This window comes from Sceloporus undulatus, chromosome 2 (assembly GCF_019175285.1).
Source record: "Sceloporus undulatus isolate JIND9_A2432 ecotype Alabama chromosome 2, SceUnd_v1.1, whole genome shotgun sequence".
Classification (NCBI taxonomy): domain Eukaryota; kingdom Metazoa; phylum Chordata; class Lepidosauria; order Squamata; family Phrynosomatidae; genus Sceloporus; species Sceloporus undulatus.
Genome location: NC_056523.1, coordinates 226,789,455 through 226,806,972, shown reverse-complemented (window position 1 = coordinate 226,806,972; position 17,518 = coordinate 226,789,455). Strand labels below are relative to the sequence as shown.

Here is a 17,518-nt window from a genome sequence, read left to right as displayed (position 1 = left end):
TAGTTTTGGCCTGGAATTTGCATATTCCAAAGTATTTCAAGAAATACACACTTAGGTCATCAGTACAAAGGCTGTGGGGGGTTGTGTAAAAATACTGTTTCCAGAGAGCCATATGGTATTTTTTATGAGCAATATTGCTGGGAGTGTTTGTGTAAAAATGATAGCCTCATGAGTTAGTCTAGGCAGCAAGCAACATTTCCTCTGCAGAAAATAACATTTCCATTCAGAAAATACTGTTGTCTTTACACGATGGTGAAATACTAACAGATTACAATGAAAAGGTAAAACTACTTATGTTGCTTCAATGTTTCCCCAAAAAGAGAACTGTGTGATAAGGGATCTGGGTTTCAAATCAAGGTTGGGAGGCAGTTAGTCACCTGGTTAACCTCAACAAGTTGAAATCTGCAGGACCAGATAAACTTCACCCCAAAGTACTACCAAATAGTATTGAAGCCAACCAGGTTGTTATACGGCAGCTATTTGGCATTTCTTCATTGCTAAGTAACTGTTCCTGAAATTAGGCAACACCAAAGCTGTCATATTTTTGTAAAAACCTACAAAACGTCTACTGGGAGTATTTGTTTCATGGTATTAGAATACTAGCTAAATGAGATAGAAAAAAAGCCAGTACCACCTTCCTTCTAGGTATCAGAAGCATCACTAGTTTCATCTAACATTTCTGCTACACTTGAAATTCACTGGATTCTTCAATTGAATGGGAACCATATTTTGTCTGCCAAACCATAACCAAAATCCACTATGCAATGCCACTTGATAATTCTTGACCAATTATTTTGGTTAATTCTACTGAAGACTTACAGATTACAAGTATCTAAATCCCACAGCCTCCTAATTTTGAAAACTTTATTATCATCTGTTGTCAAAAACCCCCAGATAGGAACACAACTGAATACCAATGCAACAGATTCCCCTCAATTATTTTTGCTACTTACGAATGTTGTCAGTACTCTCCCTCACAATGTCAGTCTTGAGAAGGTTGTCAGCAAGCACAAAGGCACTTTCTTCCACAGTGTCTAGTAACATGGTTGCCGCACGCAACTGGTCACTTGCAGGTAAGTCCCTCCAAGCATTCAAAGCCTGTGGCTGAAGGAGGTTATTGACAGTTTCAACCATGGCCTGTGAAGAAAAGGGGAAAAAACATTTTCTATGAGACTCTGTCACCCATTAGAAGTGCAAATGTTGGCCTCCTGTAATTTAATAGTTGGTGTGCTTCTGCAGCTCTTTGTTTTCTCTCTAACTTCCACTCAGCATTCCTGAGCTAAACCTTAACAAATTGGCATGTTCGGATCACCTGGGCCCAACACACTGTTTGGAATATTCCCAAATTTTCTTCTCTATCATTCTTAGGAGGCCATAACGGAGACAGGAGCAGGAAATCACTCCTTTTCGTGCACACATATATCGGCCTGATCAGGCTCTACAGAGCCAATCAAGGACATCAAATTGATGTAAGCTGGGTTGGTAATGAAAGCATCCCTTCAACAATTCTTATTTCCCAAGTAATTATCTTATGCATTGCACCTGCTCACCACTGGTCAATGTTACCAATGAGTCTGATTTTATTTTCCTAACAGTTCCCAAAAAGAAAACAGTTGTTGGATTACAATTAGAATGGCACAGACCCAGAGCTCCTGCCGAATCTCTGATTCAGACTGATGTCCTCTTCTCTTTTTTGACCAACAAGAAGTAGGAGACCATGTTTGGGTGTAAGGTCCTGCCTGCACAGACCACATAAAGCATACCCACCCCACTTCCTCTTGGTGGGGAAACCAGATAATCCATGGTCCAAACCCAGTTCTGGTGCGAACTGACCAGACGATGTCTAGCCTCGTAACCCCTCTCACTACACATTAAAATACCACCCTGCTTGCTCTGGATCTTCCCAGAAGATCCAGGCCCCTCCATTCCAATGTCAGGTGACTGTTTGAAATGCATCCTCCTGTGCAGCAAGTCTTTTGCTCTTAAGGGTAAGAGAATGAACAGTGATGTCATTGTGGGGGGTGCACTACAGATCCCCAAGCCAGGACTTAGGTGACTACACACTTCCTGGAACAAATGGCCACACACTCAGAAAGGAGAAAGGTTGTAGAAATGGGAGATTTCAACTATCCTTTCCTGATATTTGTTGGAAGTCAAACTCTGCCAAAAATGTTAGGTCTAATTAATTCCTCAGTTGTCTAGCAGGCAATTGTCAAGAAGGCGGAAGAGGCAACATGGATAACCAACAAGGATGATCTGGTTAATGGGAAACAAGTGATGCGATCCTTAGGTGGAAGTGATAAGGTTCTCCTGGAATTTGTTATACAGTGGAAAGTAGAAACCAGGCATAGTCACAAATGCATTCTAGATTTTAATAGAGCTGATTTCAGTAAACTTAGGGAAATTCTGGTGGTGATCCTGTGGTCAGGAAGACTAAAAAAGAAGAGTGTTCACAATGGATGGGAGATTGTTAAAAGTGAAAATTTTCAATTTCAAAGAATTCCACCGAGGAAGAAAAAAATGGGGGTTGTCTAAAGAAACAGGATGGATGTTTAAGGAACTTTCAGTTGAGCTAAGATTTAAAAGGGACATGTACAAGAAATGAAAGAATGGGGAAGTCACCAAAGAGGGGCTCAAACAAACAGCCAGCTTATGCAAGGAGAAAGTCAGAAAAGCTAAAGCATGAGCCTAAATGAGTTCAGGCTTGCTAGAATGATTAAAAACAATAAAAGGGACTTTTTTTGGTTATGTCAACAGTAAAAGGAAGAAGAAGGAAACGGTAGGGCCATTGCATGGAGAAGATGGTGAAATGCTAACAGGGTACAGAGAAAAGGCAGAAATCTTCTTTGCCTTGATCTTCTCCCAAACAGTGCTCAACTTGGGGAAAGTGGAGCAGATGAAGCAATAGGGAAAATGCAGCAAAGAATAGGTAAAATAATATTTGGTTACTCTTAACGAAATGAGGTCTCCAGGGCCAGAGGAGACTACATCCAAGGGAATTGAAAGATATGGCAGAAGTAAGCAACAGAATGTGGGAGGATTATGATGATGGAAGTTTTTTTTGGTAATAATAATAATAATTCTATTTTTACACAGGAAACAGAATATTATTTAAAAGGTAAGCCATGACGGCTTTATACATTTGTACTTTGTATTTGTTATTCTTGTTGACATCAGTCTAGTACCTTGCCTAATATATATTGTTGCTTTAAGAGTGACTGCGTGGGCCAGAGACTCTGGGCAGGGAAGAGCAAGGGGGACCTGAGGCTACTGCCTGATTTTTGTACAATTTGTAATTCACTGTACTTAACATTTATGAGAGCCGGCTTGGTGTCCTGGTTTGAGTGCTGGACAAGGACCCCTGGGGGAACAGGGCTTGAATCCCTGGTTGGCAATGGAAACGCACTGGGTGTCCTTGGACAAGTCACACTCTTTCAGCCTGAGAGGAAGGCAAGGGCAAACTCCCTCTGAACAAATTTTGCCATGAAAAACCCTATGAAAGGCTCCTTGGTCAAAAATGACATGAAGGCACTCAACAACAATTCTGTTTAACCCTACCCTTCTGAAAGATGCAAAGCTCAGAAACTTCAGATTCATTCAAATGATTCATAACTACTAAGTTGGCAGCCCAGTCAGAAAACCCACAAAGATTTCTTTCAGTTCTTGATCCAATGTCTTGGAAGGAAACATGATAACAGTTCCAAAGTGTAAAACAAATTGGCAGCTTACAGCACTGGTTCCTTGTCCCTGGATACTGTCTCCCACTTCTCTCCCAAAGGGAAGGGCTTTGTCATACTCAGTCCACTTGCTTTCAGACCATCAAGTAGCAGTTTGAAACCACCTCACTGCCGTATCATTGCCAGATACACAGTGGAATTCCCACAGAGGGCTATCCATGCCCACTCATTCTATAGGTCACTACCATGGAAAACTAGCCTACTCCCTATAAATGTTGTGGGGCTCCACAGTCTTGTGATTCATCTGCTCTTGTTACAAGCCCATCAAAATCTTAGGGGGGTGATACCTTCCAGAATATTATTCCATTTGTTCTTAGGGCTGTGCATTTTTTTAGTGGACAAGTTGGGAGCCTAGAAATGCCTGGTCCCAAGCGAAGCACAACAAAGATTCAAACTGCATCCCTCCCTGCATTTTATCCAAGGTAATTTTGTTCTTTCTGTATTTTTTATTTTTCCCAGGTAAGTCAAGATCCAGGGAACTATTTTAGGTACCTTATTCCAAATTCTATTTTTTCAACAAAACTGTATGGTTAAGAGTCCTTAATAAAGATGTTGTTATCTATTCAATCTCCTGATCATCACTTGTACTCTTATGACCAAAAGAACTACATTAGCCTGGCTCTTAGTAGGCTCATAACTTTATTTGAATATGTCTTTGAACATTTTTTGGCTGTTTCTAGACAACATGATACTCAGGGGGTACCATGATGATTGCCTCATTTCAGGTATGTCTCCAGACAGCTGTAGACCAAACAGTACCTGGCATCTTTTGTGCACTTCCAAGTATTTATGGGCCCCATACAGACAGTCCAAAATAAAGCTGCTTCGGGTCACTTTGGAGGTATGCTGTTTAAATGTTACATGTATCCCAAGAGTCCAGAAGCTGTGCCAAAGCCATAATCTAATCCTAAATATTGGAGCAAAGCTTTGGCACAGTTTCCGGACTCTTAGGACGCATGCATCATTTAAACAGCATACCTCCAAAGTGACCCGAAGCAGCTTTTTTTAGCAGTCTGTATGGGGCCATGGCCAACTAGGAAGTGAGAACAAATAGGTCCTAGAACAGATCAAGCTAGAAATCTCCCTGGGACCAGAATGACTAAAGTGAGGCTGTAGTACTTTGGCCACATCATGAGAAGGCAACACCCATTGAGAAAAACAATTATGCTAGGAAAGGGCAGCAGAAAGAGTGGAAGACAACACACCAGATGGTTAGACTTGATCAGGGAAGTCAAGGGCCTAAATCTATGAGACCTAAGCAGACCAGTGGAGGACATAGGGATTTGGGGATACCTCATCCACAGGGTCTCCATGAGTTGAGGTTAACTCAAGGGCAGTTAACAAGTAAGTGAGGGCTATTTGTACTCCCTTTATATGGATAAACATACTCAAACAAACAAACAACAAACAGCTTCAGTTATATACCGCTTCATACTGAACTAACAGTGTCTAAGCAGTTTATAACAGTAAGCTAATTGCTCCCCAAAATCTGGGTACTCATTATAGCGACCTCAGAAGGATGCAAGCCTGAGTAAAGCTTGAACTCTTTTGTCGGTATTCAACTCGCAGCCTTATGGTTTTCAGTGAGTGGCTGTAGTACAGGCATTTAACCACTGCGTCACCAGGGCTCCTACTCACTTTTAATTTCTTTGGTTTTCTTTGTCTTTCTGAAAAAATATTCTACCCCCTCCCTGTTGAAGTCCATTTTGTACCACTGTTACTTTACCTTACTGCCCATACTTTCTCAACTCTTGTCATAATATTCCCTTTGTGCATTTCCTGCTTTTTAATTGTCAAACACTAATTCCTCACTTTTCCTTACCTCTACTTTAACTAGTAAAGCTATTCTATTACAAGTATATTGCTTAAGGTGGTGGGAGGAAGCAATAACTATGGGGCATCTTTTCATAAATATTTAATGATACCATAAAGTTTTGTCCTTTATACCCAGTCTTTGTAAGGACACTGAATGACCTCATTTGAAAAAGTTAATTTGTCAGTTTGTGTTCAATCACAGTGTTTAATTTATCAGATACAAAATAGCAGTGAAGGTGGAGTCAATCACAAAATTATATCAGTATGCAAAGAGATCTTGTTTGTACCTTTGAGACTAACTGTGTGAAATGAGATGGTAGCATAAGCTTTAGTAGTCTCTGGTCCAAAATACACTGCAGAAATCATCCAGTTTGAGACCGCTTTAACTGACCTGGCTCAGTGCTAGGGAATCCTGGGAATTATAGTTTCTTGTGGCACCAGAGCTCTCTAACAGAGAAGGCTAAAGGTCTCAGAAACCTACAGTTCCCAGAATTCCCTCCCATTGAGCCAGAGCATTTAAAGCGATCTCAAGATGGATTATTTCTGCAGTGTGTTTTGGACCTTAGTCTACTTCTTCAGATTAGCTGGTGCCCTGGAAGGATTGTATGGATGCTCACGGAAATGCAAAAGTTGTGGGTATGGTCATGAGGGGACAAAGTCAGCTTTAACAATGGTCATTGAAGGACAAAAGCAGGAGTCACGATGCTGCCTAAAGCCAGGTTGGGTGGATGTCCATATTAAATGGTGCGAAGGAGTTTTGGAATGGGATGTGGGAACGCTGGGGAGTGGAAAGGAGATATGTTAAACTGGCTAAGTGCATTCAATATTACAATATGTGTAGTGTGCCAGGAAGCCATTGTCTTTGTTGTTGGATTGGAGTTTGTGAATACATTGTAATTCAGCTGTTTCTCTTTCTAATCTCACTTTGTAGTTTTTTTAATTCAAGGACTGCTGTTCTGAGGTCAGAGATGAAACACCTAGAAAGACTGAAGTGTTCTGTAACAGGCTTTCTCATTTCTAATATCTGATTTATTTATTTTTTAAATTATTAAAGTTTCTTAAACAATTTAAAAATTACAATATTTCATTCATATCAAAACACCATTATGTAACATACAACATCCATTGTACATCATACATTCTACAATCAATCCATCACTTCATCTCACCCATAAACATTGAATTTCCTCTACCCACCCTCTCACTTCTTTAACCCTAACTTCTTGTCATCTTATTTTCTTATCTTCATGTCTTCTTCTTCCCTTCTTCTCTTATCTATTACCATACACAACAAATTAACATTGCAACATTACAAATGAAAGAGTGATTCCTAAAAGAGAAAATACTTTATTATTATTTCCTTCTTTAAGTTCCCTCCTTATTACAAAGCTACTTTCTTAAACTTTTCTTGTTACATCTCTCTCCTAATCCCTTCTAACTTCGTTCCCTTACCTCCTACCTTCTTTGTTGGACCACACTCATCTATCTCCAACAAATTACATTCATGCACCTTCTTCAACTTCCATTTACCCTGTTGTCTGTCCTTCTTTCTTTCCTCTCTTCTCACTCTTCTTCATTCGTTCCACTCAACTATGAACTTCCCTCCTGACCTATTAGGGATTATAACATATTGTTTCTCAGCCCTCTTGAAGACTGATTTAATTAAAATTAATTACCTACAAAATTATATATAATCTGTCCCCTGTGTGAAATATAAAATTCTCTTTATTTAATTCACACATTTTCACGAATACATCTAGCTATACTATAATCCTCTTGTCTATTTAACCATATACTTTCTCATTCCATATTACCTCCAAGTATAACATATTCTTATTTATTGCAAGAAACATGACTGAGTTAAATTAAATAAAACCTTTTCCTAATTGTTTTACCCATATCTTGTATTCTATCATTAATATTATCAATTATCATTATCAACATCATTCTCTTTTAACTTTACCCTAAGGTTTAGGATAATTTCGTTTCACTTTTTTAATCATAAAAAGAAACTGTTTCTAAGTCTCACTCCCCATTCTTTTTGTAGATATTGTAAAATTGGTTTCCATTCATTTTCTCCTTTCTTTCTCTTATCTCCTTTCTTTCCTAATCTTAAAAATTGTGTAAGATCATCCATTTCAATTAAATCATATAGTTTTAGCTTCCATTCCCTTAAACTTGGTAAACGTTTGGATTTCCATTTTTGTGCCCATTTAATCCTTGCAGATATGATCAAATAAAATCTCCCTCCCCCTCCATATTTCTTATCCAGATAGTCATCCCACAGGTTTAACAAAAATATCTCTGGTTGGGCTTGTATCGTTTCCTAAAGTATAAAATTAATAACATCACACACGTAATCCAATAATTTTTAACTACCTTACAGGTCCACAGACAATGGTATAATGTGCCAGGTTCTTTCCCACATTTCCAACAAAGGTTGTTTTTGCTTTTGTATATTTTTCAATACAGTATTTTATTTGGTGTAAGGTACCATCTATAAAAAGTTTTTCTTAAATTTTGTGATAGTGTATATTTTAATCTTTTAGTCCATACTTTCTCCCATATTTTTAATTCGAGAGTATGTCCAAAATTTTGGCCCATTGAATCATATTTTCCTTGATTTCTTCTTCTTCTATATCCCATTTTAATAACAGTTTATAAAAATTGCCAATCCATTTTTGGTTATCTCCTTTCCAAATTTTATCAAATTCATTTAAGTTCATATCCAATCTTTGTAATTTGAGATTCATTTTGAAACGCTCTGAGATTTTTCTGTATTCAAACCAGTTTAAGTTATATCCCTCATCATTTAGCTCTTCCCGTGTTTTCAGTTTATAGTTACCCAATTTATCTTTACTTAAGAGCTTTTGGTAAGTTAACCCATTTGTGCCTTGTTTCTTTTCTCTGAATTGCTTCTTGCGGGGAGAACCAGGATGAGAATTTTGGCATAATTCTCGCTTTATATGTGTTCCAGATATGAAATAGCAAGCGTCTCACACAATGAGAGTTAAAATTCTTATTTGCTCTAACTTTCCCATCTGATTTATGTCCAATTATCCTCTGGAGTAGAAACTGGCCTGTTTGCCTAATGTAAGTGCGGAAGAACTTCACTGACAGAGGATGGCACATATCACATTATCAGATGAGCAAGTGAAACTGCTTCCAATATTGTTGGTTATGTGGTTGCGTCCCGTGAGGACATTTCCTGAGTAGATGTTTGGGAAGAGTTGGCATGTGAGTTTGTGCCAAGGTCTCCTCATGCAGCCCCTTCTCTTTTGAGAGATAATAAGAAATAAAATGACACATGAGATGAGGCTACTATATTATTACTGCTAAAAAGTCACTGCTTATAGAAACAGGCCCAATCTACTTTAGAAATTCAGAGGCAAGATTGTTAAAGCACTGAAGTGTAAGGGTTGCCCTTCATTTTGGATCAACATACTTTTCTTTCCTGGGGGAGGTGTTCAGATTTTACCAGCTCTGATCAAACCTATCCTTTGCTGTTTTGGAAACTAACATTCTGACTACCTATTTCCAATATGTTTTCCTATTTTTGATGTGTGTATGGAGTGGGAACAAATTTCATTATATTTTACCAGCTGACTGAAGATGCCAGCCACAGATGCTGGTGAAACGTCAGGAAGAAACTCTTCTAGAACATGACCACACAGCCTGAAAAACCCACAAAAAACTATGACTGAAACACTTCTCAGGTTTTCCAAGTCTTAATTGTAAGCATAATATAAGCTAAAGCTTCTCAGATCAAATTGTTTTTAATAGATAACAACACCACAAGGTATTTTTCTCCAAGCTCCTTTGGAGTTTATCACGTGGGAGGAATTTCTCTTAATTTTGAATGAAAAGAAAGTGGGGCCAGAACGCATTCACATGAATTCGCTACTTCAGCGAATTTACATGAATTCAAATTGCATTCGAACTGACTTCCCACTGCCCGAAAATACCGTAGTTTGCCATTGCCCAAAATTGCATGTGGTAGTCTATCATGCAATAACATGAAAACCCATCATTGTGTTCAGACTGACTTCCCATTGCCCGAGATTGTGTGTGGTAGTCTATCACACAATAACGTTAAACCCCATGATTGCGTTCGGATTGCCATTGGATTATACTTCCAATTTCCCTTGTCTGATAAACTCCTTTGACAAAGGATAAATAAAGAAATAGTGGGGGAGGTTCTTGACTTCATTCTGACCACAGTTGATACTTGTTCCTAAAGACATAGGGGCTAAACAGACTGGCGATAAATGCCGGCATAGGGGTGGAGTGGGGGCGTGGTGACTGCACACTACATGCCCTGACTCCGTCCCGATGCCAGCATCGTGGTGTGCACCTGACCAGATGGCAGGCGGCATCATGCCATTTCTTTGGCGCAGTGTTTAGACACGCTGCACCAAAGAAACCTGGAAAAGCCTCCACTGCTGCAGCAAGGGCAGCTTTTTGCGACTTTAAAAAGGAGCAGCATTTTTTAGAGCCAGAAAAGTGTTGGATCAGGCATGTAGCATGCGGTTGCTGTAGCCCCAATCCAGCGCCGAAAGGGGTAGTGTCAAACTGCTGCTTCGGGCCCATATAGTTAGATCCCTATAGTTTTGCTAGGCAATTTTCTGACATTCCTTTCTGTCTTAACCAGAAATTAAAGATAAACAGACAGATCTTCATTAGCCAGGATTGTGATTCCGTTTCCAACCACGAATACTGTATTTGGGTGCATCCCAAGAGAGTTTTTAAATTTCTGTTCTGGATGCCATCCAAATCTGCAGCAACTTGAAAGCTCCCAAACTCAGTTCTGTACAACACCTGGGGCTGGAGTTTCTGTTCAATTATATGCAAAATTGGGGAGACCTGCCTGCCTCCTGTGGTACACCAAAACCTAATAACTGCATTTATGAGCTGCTCAGCCTTGAGCTTTTTAGCTCTGACATGAAGTTGTCATGAAACAGAAGCAGCAAACAATATATCTAAGGCCTGTTACAGACTGCCAAAATAAAGCTGCTTCGGGTCTCTTTGGAGGTATGCTATTTAAATAATGCATGGGTCCTAAGAGTCCGGAGGTCGCACCAAAGCCACACTCCATTCCTAAGCACTGGAGTGCAGCTTTGGTGCAGCTTCCGGATTCTTAGGATGCATGCATCATTTAAACAGCATCCCTCCAAAGAGACCCGAAGCAGCTTTATTTTGGCAGTCTGTAACAGGCCTATGTAATGGTATAAAGTCACCTGTTCAATCTTATTTTGCCTGATATGCTCATTGTGCTTTCTACGTCCACCTCTGAAAACTACAACTTTGGTCTTTTCATAATTGGATGACAATTTGTTGGCTGAACAATATACATCCAGATTAGCCAGGAGTCTTCTAAGTCCAATTTCAGCACAAGAGAGGAATACCATGTCACTTGCATATAGAAGCAGGGGGACTTTCCTTCCACAAATTGATCTGGGGGAGAATTTATCATTGCTTATATGATATAAATATCATTAATGAAAAAAGTTAAAAAGAGAAGTGTCAATACGTAACCTTATTTAACCCCTCTACATGTTGGAATGGATTCCATAAAAGATTCCAGTGAGGAGAATCTCACCTTCACGAGGTATCAATATAAAGTATTCTGACAAGAAACAAAATGCAATGATCAATGTTGGTATTAGATACCTTAAGACATAAAAAAATTATCAGTAGTGTCAAAAGCAGCTTTCAGATCAACAAATGCTATATAAAAACAGCCTTTCCTGTCTCATGAGTATATACTAGATGGTTCAGCACCAAGTTGCCCAAGGTGGAACATTCACTCCTGAATCCCCCCTGTTCTTCAATAAAGATACTATTTACTGTGGCCCAGTTCTCTAACCTGTCTAAAAGATACTGGGGATATTTTTTGCTACTATATCTATCAGACTAATTGGAGACAGAGAAGATTTATTATCTTTTTCCAATAAATGATGGAGAAAGAAAAGGAAGGAACACTGTCATTCTTGGATGTCCTGGTCATCCGCAAACCAAACCACCGTTTGGGCCACACAGTATACAGAAAACCTACACAAGAACTCCAACCATCACCCAGGACAAAACAGAAGCACAATAAAAAACACTGGTAGACTGGGCAAAAAGGATCTGTGAACCCCATCTCCTGGAAGACGAATTGAAGCACCTAGACTGGGCTCTACAGGCTAATGATTACTCCATCTCCAACATCAGAAGGGCTGCCAGACCCAGAAAAACCCAGAGGAATGAAGACAAAAAACCACCTAAAGGGAAGATATACATCAAAGGAGTCACAGACAGAATAGGGAAACTGGTGAGGAAACACAACCTCCAAATGATCTACAAACCCACCAAGAAAATTCAGCAAATGCTGCGCTCAGTGAAGGACAGGAGAGACCCTCCCACAGTCACCAGAGTTTATCACATACCATGCAGCTATGGACAAGTCTACACAGGAACTATCAAACGCAGTGTTCAAACACAAATCAAGGAACACTAAAGCTGAGCCAAAGCTAACGAAATGATATTCAACACAGAGAAATGTAAGGTACTGCACTTAGGGCAGAAAAATGAAATGCATAGATATAGGATGGGGAACCCCTGACTTAACGACACTACGTGTGAGAGGGATCTCAGAGTCCAAGTAGGCCACAAGTTGAACATGAGTCAACAGTGTGATGTAGCAGCTAAAAAGGCTAATGCAATTTTAGGGTGCATCAATAGAAGTATAGTGTCTAGATCAAGGGAAGTAATAGTGCCACTGTATTCTGCTTTGGTCAGGCCCCACCTGGAATACTGTATCCAGTTCTGGGCACCACAATTCAAAAAGGATGTTGAAAAACTGGAGCGTGTCCAAAGGAGGGCAACTAAAATGGTGAAGGGTTTGGAAACCATCCCCTATGAGGAATGACTTAAGAGAGCTGGGGATGGTTAAGAGGTGATATGATAGTCCTGATAATCACTATCTCCAAAGGGTTCAACCTTTGTCTAGGTGGAATTTTAAAGTCAGATGTAATCTATAACACTGGAACCTCATGAAGAAACATAGGTGAAATCTCCACATACATCCTGTGGTCATCTCCAATTGATACATCTATAGTTGATTTTATATAGAAACTTTGTCAGAGAGATTCCATTCACATTAATAAGGGAATTCCTAGAATTTCAAGGGGGAGAGGGAGACGTAGTCATCATCTGCTTCTATGCAAGTCATAGCTGATAGGTGCTGAATGTTATCTGTTCTTGCGTTAAAGGTCACGACTATAATTATGACAACATACAGGTAAGACTTTTTTAAGGTATCTACAAAAGTGGAGAGGGAGTCTAAAAGGGATGTCTTTGACTTGGGATGATGTCATCACTGTGCGTCCTATGATGGAAGGGGCTGCCAGACCTCCTCTGATCTTTCCCTGCTCATCTTCAAGCAGGGAACTCTCATGGGGGGGCAGCTTTGGGGCGTCACAGTAAGTCAAAGGGCTGGTCTTAATGACAATATGGAGCAGGTTCAGAGAAAGCAACAAGGATGATAAGAGGTATGAAGAACAAAAATATGAGAAAGCATTGAAGGAGTTGAGCATGATCAGTCTGGTAAAGAGAAGACTGACATGATCTTTAAATTCCTCAAGAGCTGTTACAGGGGGTGCGACCAGGTCTAATGGTTTTAAATTAGAGAAGGGTAAATTTTGGTTGAATATTAAAAGACTCTTTTGCTTTTGACCTCATTAATGGTCACAAATCTGAGATAATGAGTCACTGAAAGCGTAGGACATTTTGGCAGTGAAATGAACTCTGGTTTGCAGTTCTAGAAGGTATTCTATGGAATAGGAGCTTAGGTTTGCCAACAAACAAGGTTTTGTTTATAAGGACTGAGTTATGCAGACTAACAAGAATTTGCATGGTACAGAAGCTCAAGTGCTGACTGGGAAAGTTTCGTATGGTGCATGAGATTAGCTTTACAGACTGCCAAGGTTCTTGCGTAAGATGCTATATTGGGGGAAATTTATAGATTTATATCTACCCCTCTCTCATTCTACTTTAGTTAAACCCTGTTAGCCCCACCCACTCCTGAGACATAGATCCAAGGTCCTTCCCAAATTGAAATTCAGCTCCTGGTCTAGAAAGATTTGTTATGGTGTGCCTTCAGGTCATTTCTGACTTATGGAAACCCTAATGTGGTTTTCTTGGCAGAATTTGTTCAGAGGGGGTTTGTTCTTTCCTCCCCGAGGCTGAAAGAGTGTGATGTACCCAAAGTCAGCCATTAGGTTTCCATGGCCAGACAGGGATTCGAAGCCTGGTCTCCCAATGCTCAAACCACAACATCACTCAATACTCAATACACCACTGGCTCTCACAGACGGGGCTGCCCTCCCCTGTCACAGAAGGCTTTTTGATGGCAGGTATGACCTACTGCAAATGCAAACTGATATATTATACACGATGGTGGTACAAAGAAATCTTCATTAAGTCCCCCATATTATGGTAGATTTCTCATAATTTGTCCATTTAAAAATTCAAACCATGTCTGTTGCTAGATGCAATATTAATACAAAGAACATGGAAGTGAAAAGGGGAAAAGAACTATCACGATGAACAGGGTAAGAAGCCCCACGTGGCTAAATCAAATGAAAGAAATACCTTCACTGCTAGTTTCATCCCCCCTTTCAATCTCAGCTTTCACAGTAATATCAGGACCACAAGTGGTCTGGTTCCCCTGCCTTGGAGAATTTTTTTTGAGGAGAGGGAGCGCAGAAGACACCTGCTATGGTCCAGAGAATGGTCCCCCCATGTTGTCATTATGGGAATTGTTGTGTCTGTCCCCTTGGCCTCCCATGTTTCCCCATTTCCTGAAACTGCACCTAAGATCGCTGGAAGAGCATCTGTGGAGCCTGGAACACTCCCGGCTCAACCACTCACTGCTCACAGACCCACAGATAGAAGTCACTTCCTTCGACAGCTGTTTCAAGATAACCGTCAGCTGGATGACGGTAGATAGGAACTGAAATTTAATGTAGATAAGGCGGAGAAGGAGTATTTCCCATGCCAGAAACTGGGTACAAATGCTAATGTTGAAATGAGGCTTCAGCTATATTGCACACAAGGCAAATTGCATACAAGTCTAAAAATAAACCAGCATTTTACCAGTCTGATGTGCTGTCAAGCTGTCTGCATCTGTAGATTTCACAAATGAAAATGTACCCATATTTTCTGAAAACTACGAAGGTGTAAAAACACTGAATTTACCAATGATATAAACACCACATACAACATTGTGTACGCTTTGCTTAAATGGTCTGCAACTACTGAGAAAATTAGTGGTATGAATGGGATTTGTATATCATTGGTGTAATCTCTGTCTGTCTTCAAAATGTTTTGAACAACATTTCTGTCTTGTTGGCGCCTTCCTTTACTGTTTTCCTTGTTATTTAATATGTAAATAGCAAACACAAGACAAAACAATTCTATACAGAGAAAAAAAATGGAAATACCTGAACATAGGCTCTGCAGGAACGTTCCCGTTTCTGAAGCTGAATCCATAAAGATGACATTTATAAACACAGGATGTTTGAAAAAAAAAGTTAATGTCAGGAGAAAAACAGTTATATAGAATATCTACTCATTCCTTACAGCATCATTCCAACAATAAACAGCAGATAATAATAAAAACTTAAGCAGTCTATCAGTATCTTTGAAATCCAGTCACATGCACAGTTGTCAGTTATAAAAATATTTGGGACAAGCTGTAAACATCATAGATTCTCTTTCCAATTAACTGCCCCCATCCCAGTTCAAACTTTATTAAGGCCTTCGCTAGAATTGCTTCTTAATTCTTAAGACTTCATTTGAAAACTCTGTGATGGTGATGAGATGATTTGATTCAAAAGACCACTTTTGCATGAGTAAATTGCAAAACGCTTCCAGGTGGCATATCTGGAGAACATTTTGAAGGCTTCAAGAGACCTGACCACCAAAGCTGGCATAGAGAATTGTCTAAATTGTACTTCACTGTATTGAATCTAGACTGATCTCCCTATCTAGAGCGAGCTGCACAATTTTTATCAGGACAGATAAATATAAATAAGACACACAGTTAAACATAAAAGCCTCTTACTGTTTTTCATGGGGTGGGCACTTGGATGCACTGGGGAACATGCAGCTCCCATTTATATCTGAGTATAGTTTGGATGTCATTACCTCTTGCAAAGTAATAGGCGTCACATAACTGACATTAAATTCAGGTGCATATCCAAATTATACTTGTAATTCCTGATAGTACTGTCGATTTCTTTCTCTTGGATTTACATGAAAAGCCATTGATTTCTAGTGCACAATGTGTGGAAGAAGAGAAAGTAAATTACTGAAACAGTGGGCTTCATCACCAATTTGCCTGATATGTGACTTGGGTCTCTCTAGCATTCAAACATGGATGGATTGAACAGTTTTGAAACTAGACCAAAGAAATTTGGTAAGATATAACTGTTTCGGTAGACCATTCTCTTTTTTGTTTTTTTCTGCCTTTTTGTCATCTCCATGTCTTGAAGAAAATGGTTTTAATCCAATGTGATCTATTGGATGAGAATTCATTTATTTGCCCTAATATTTTTATTAATCTTCATAGAAGACAAATTTAATCAAATTAAAACATCACAGAATAGCTTTAAACCAAACCTAAAAGTAAAATTAAATAATTAAAACAAAACCAAAGGTCAAACCAGGCTCTCAAGTCCCACAACCCAACTCTTCTTTGTGGAGAGACAGAAAAAGACCCCAGCAGTTTTGCTTCAGATTAAAAATATTTCCAGGAGTTTTAATACATTTAAAGATCTGTTAATATCTACCTCCTATTTAGGGAACTAATAATTGTGATCATGATTACACAGACTCTTCAGTGATTGATAATTCAGTTCAGGGGCTGACTTTTATTCCTTATAATTTAAATGTTTAAAAAAGTCTATATCTGGAGTATATATAATAATTATTCTTTATTTTATTAATGAATTTCCATGAAATTTATTGATTTATCAAAATTCTGGCTAGCTTGGGTGCCAAAAGATTAGTTATGCTAAGAAGGAAGTAGGAGGAATGGTGGACATTTTCATTTAAGCAGAAATGTATATCATTTATGAACTGGATTTTATACATATAATCATGGAATACATTTAAAAGAGAAAAATATCATCTTTATTATTATTTTTAATGATTTACTATTTTAATAAAAGTAATATGGGGAAAAAAAGCACACACACAGCCAGCCAAGCAGTTGCTAATATCCAGCACTTTGTGTAAGATGGGCCTTACTTACATCATCGCTCTTCAAATGCCTGTTGGAATGGAAGCATTTTTGCTTGTTGGTGAAAAGAAAGTAGGGAAGGTGCCAGATTTAAATTCTCAGGGGAGGAATTTCATAGAATCACAGAGTTGGAAGAGACCACAAGGGCCATCCAGTCCAACCCCCTGCCATGCATCCAGACACTGTTTAAAGACCTCCAAATAAGGAGATTCACCACTATCCAAAGAAGGATGTTCCACTGTTGAACAGCTCTTACTGTCAGGAAGTTCCTGTAATAATCCTGGGGCAGCCACTGAGAAGGCCCTGTTTCTCCCGTGCCCCCCACCAGATGTACCTGTGAATGTGGCAGAACAGAGAAAAGGAAGCAGACCAGCAGCCAGTGGAGCTTTTTGCAACAAGGGAGTTGTATACCTCTTGTGGCCAGCACCTGTTAGTAATCTGGTTGAAACTGGTTGTACTACTTGAAGTATCTGAACATTCTTCAAAGGCAGCCCCATACAGACAGTGTTACCGTAATCCAACTGGGATGTAACCAAGGCATTTGTCACCATGGCCAGATACAACATCTAAACTGCACTCCTGGCTACTGCTGAGACCTGGGCATCCAGGCTGAGAGGTGAGTCCAGGAGGAAAAACATCCAAGCTGCAAGTCTGAGATTTCAGGGTTGTAACCCATCCA

General features: G+C 39.4%; 1 protein-coding gene across 32 annotated transcripts in view; it reads right to left on the bottom strand.

Moving 5' to 3' along the window:
- ADGRL3 (adhesion G protein-coupled receptor L3) overlaps positions 1 to 17,518 on the bottom strand; it is a 459,475-nt gene that overhangs the window by 175,709 nt on the left and 266,248 nt on the right. For 25 of the 32 annotated variants that reach the window (XM_042454258.1, XM_042454256.1, XM_042454257.1 and 22 more), the window contains 2 exons: positions 15,038 to 15,076; positions 954 to 1,137 (listed from right to left, as the gene is read on the bottom strand). In XM_042454258.1, coding sequence (XP_042310192.1) covers positions 954 to 1,137; positions 15,038 to 15,076 — 223 coding nt within the window. The remainder of the gene's footprint in view (positions 1 to 953; positions 1,138 to 15,037; positions 15,077 to 17,518) is intronic. The other 7 variants (XM_042454245.1, XM_042454242.1, XM_042454270.1 and 4 more) reach the window with 1 other exon arrangement.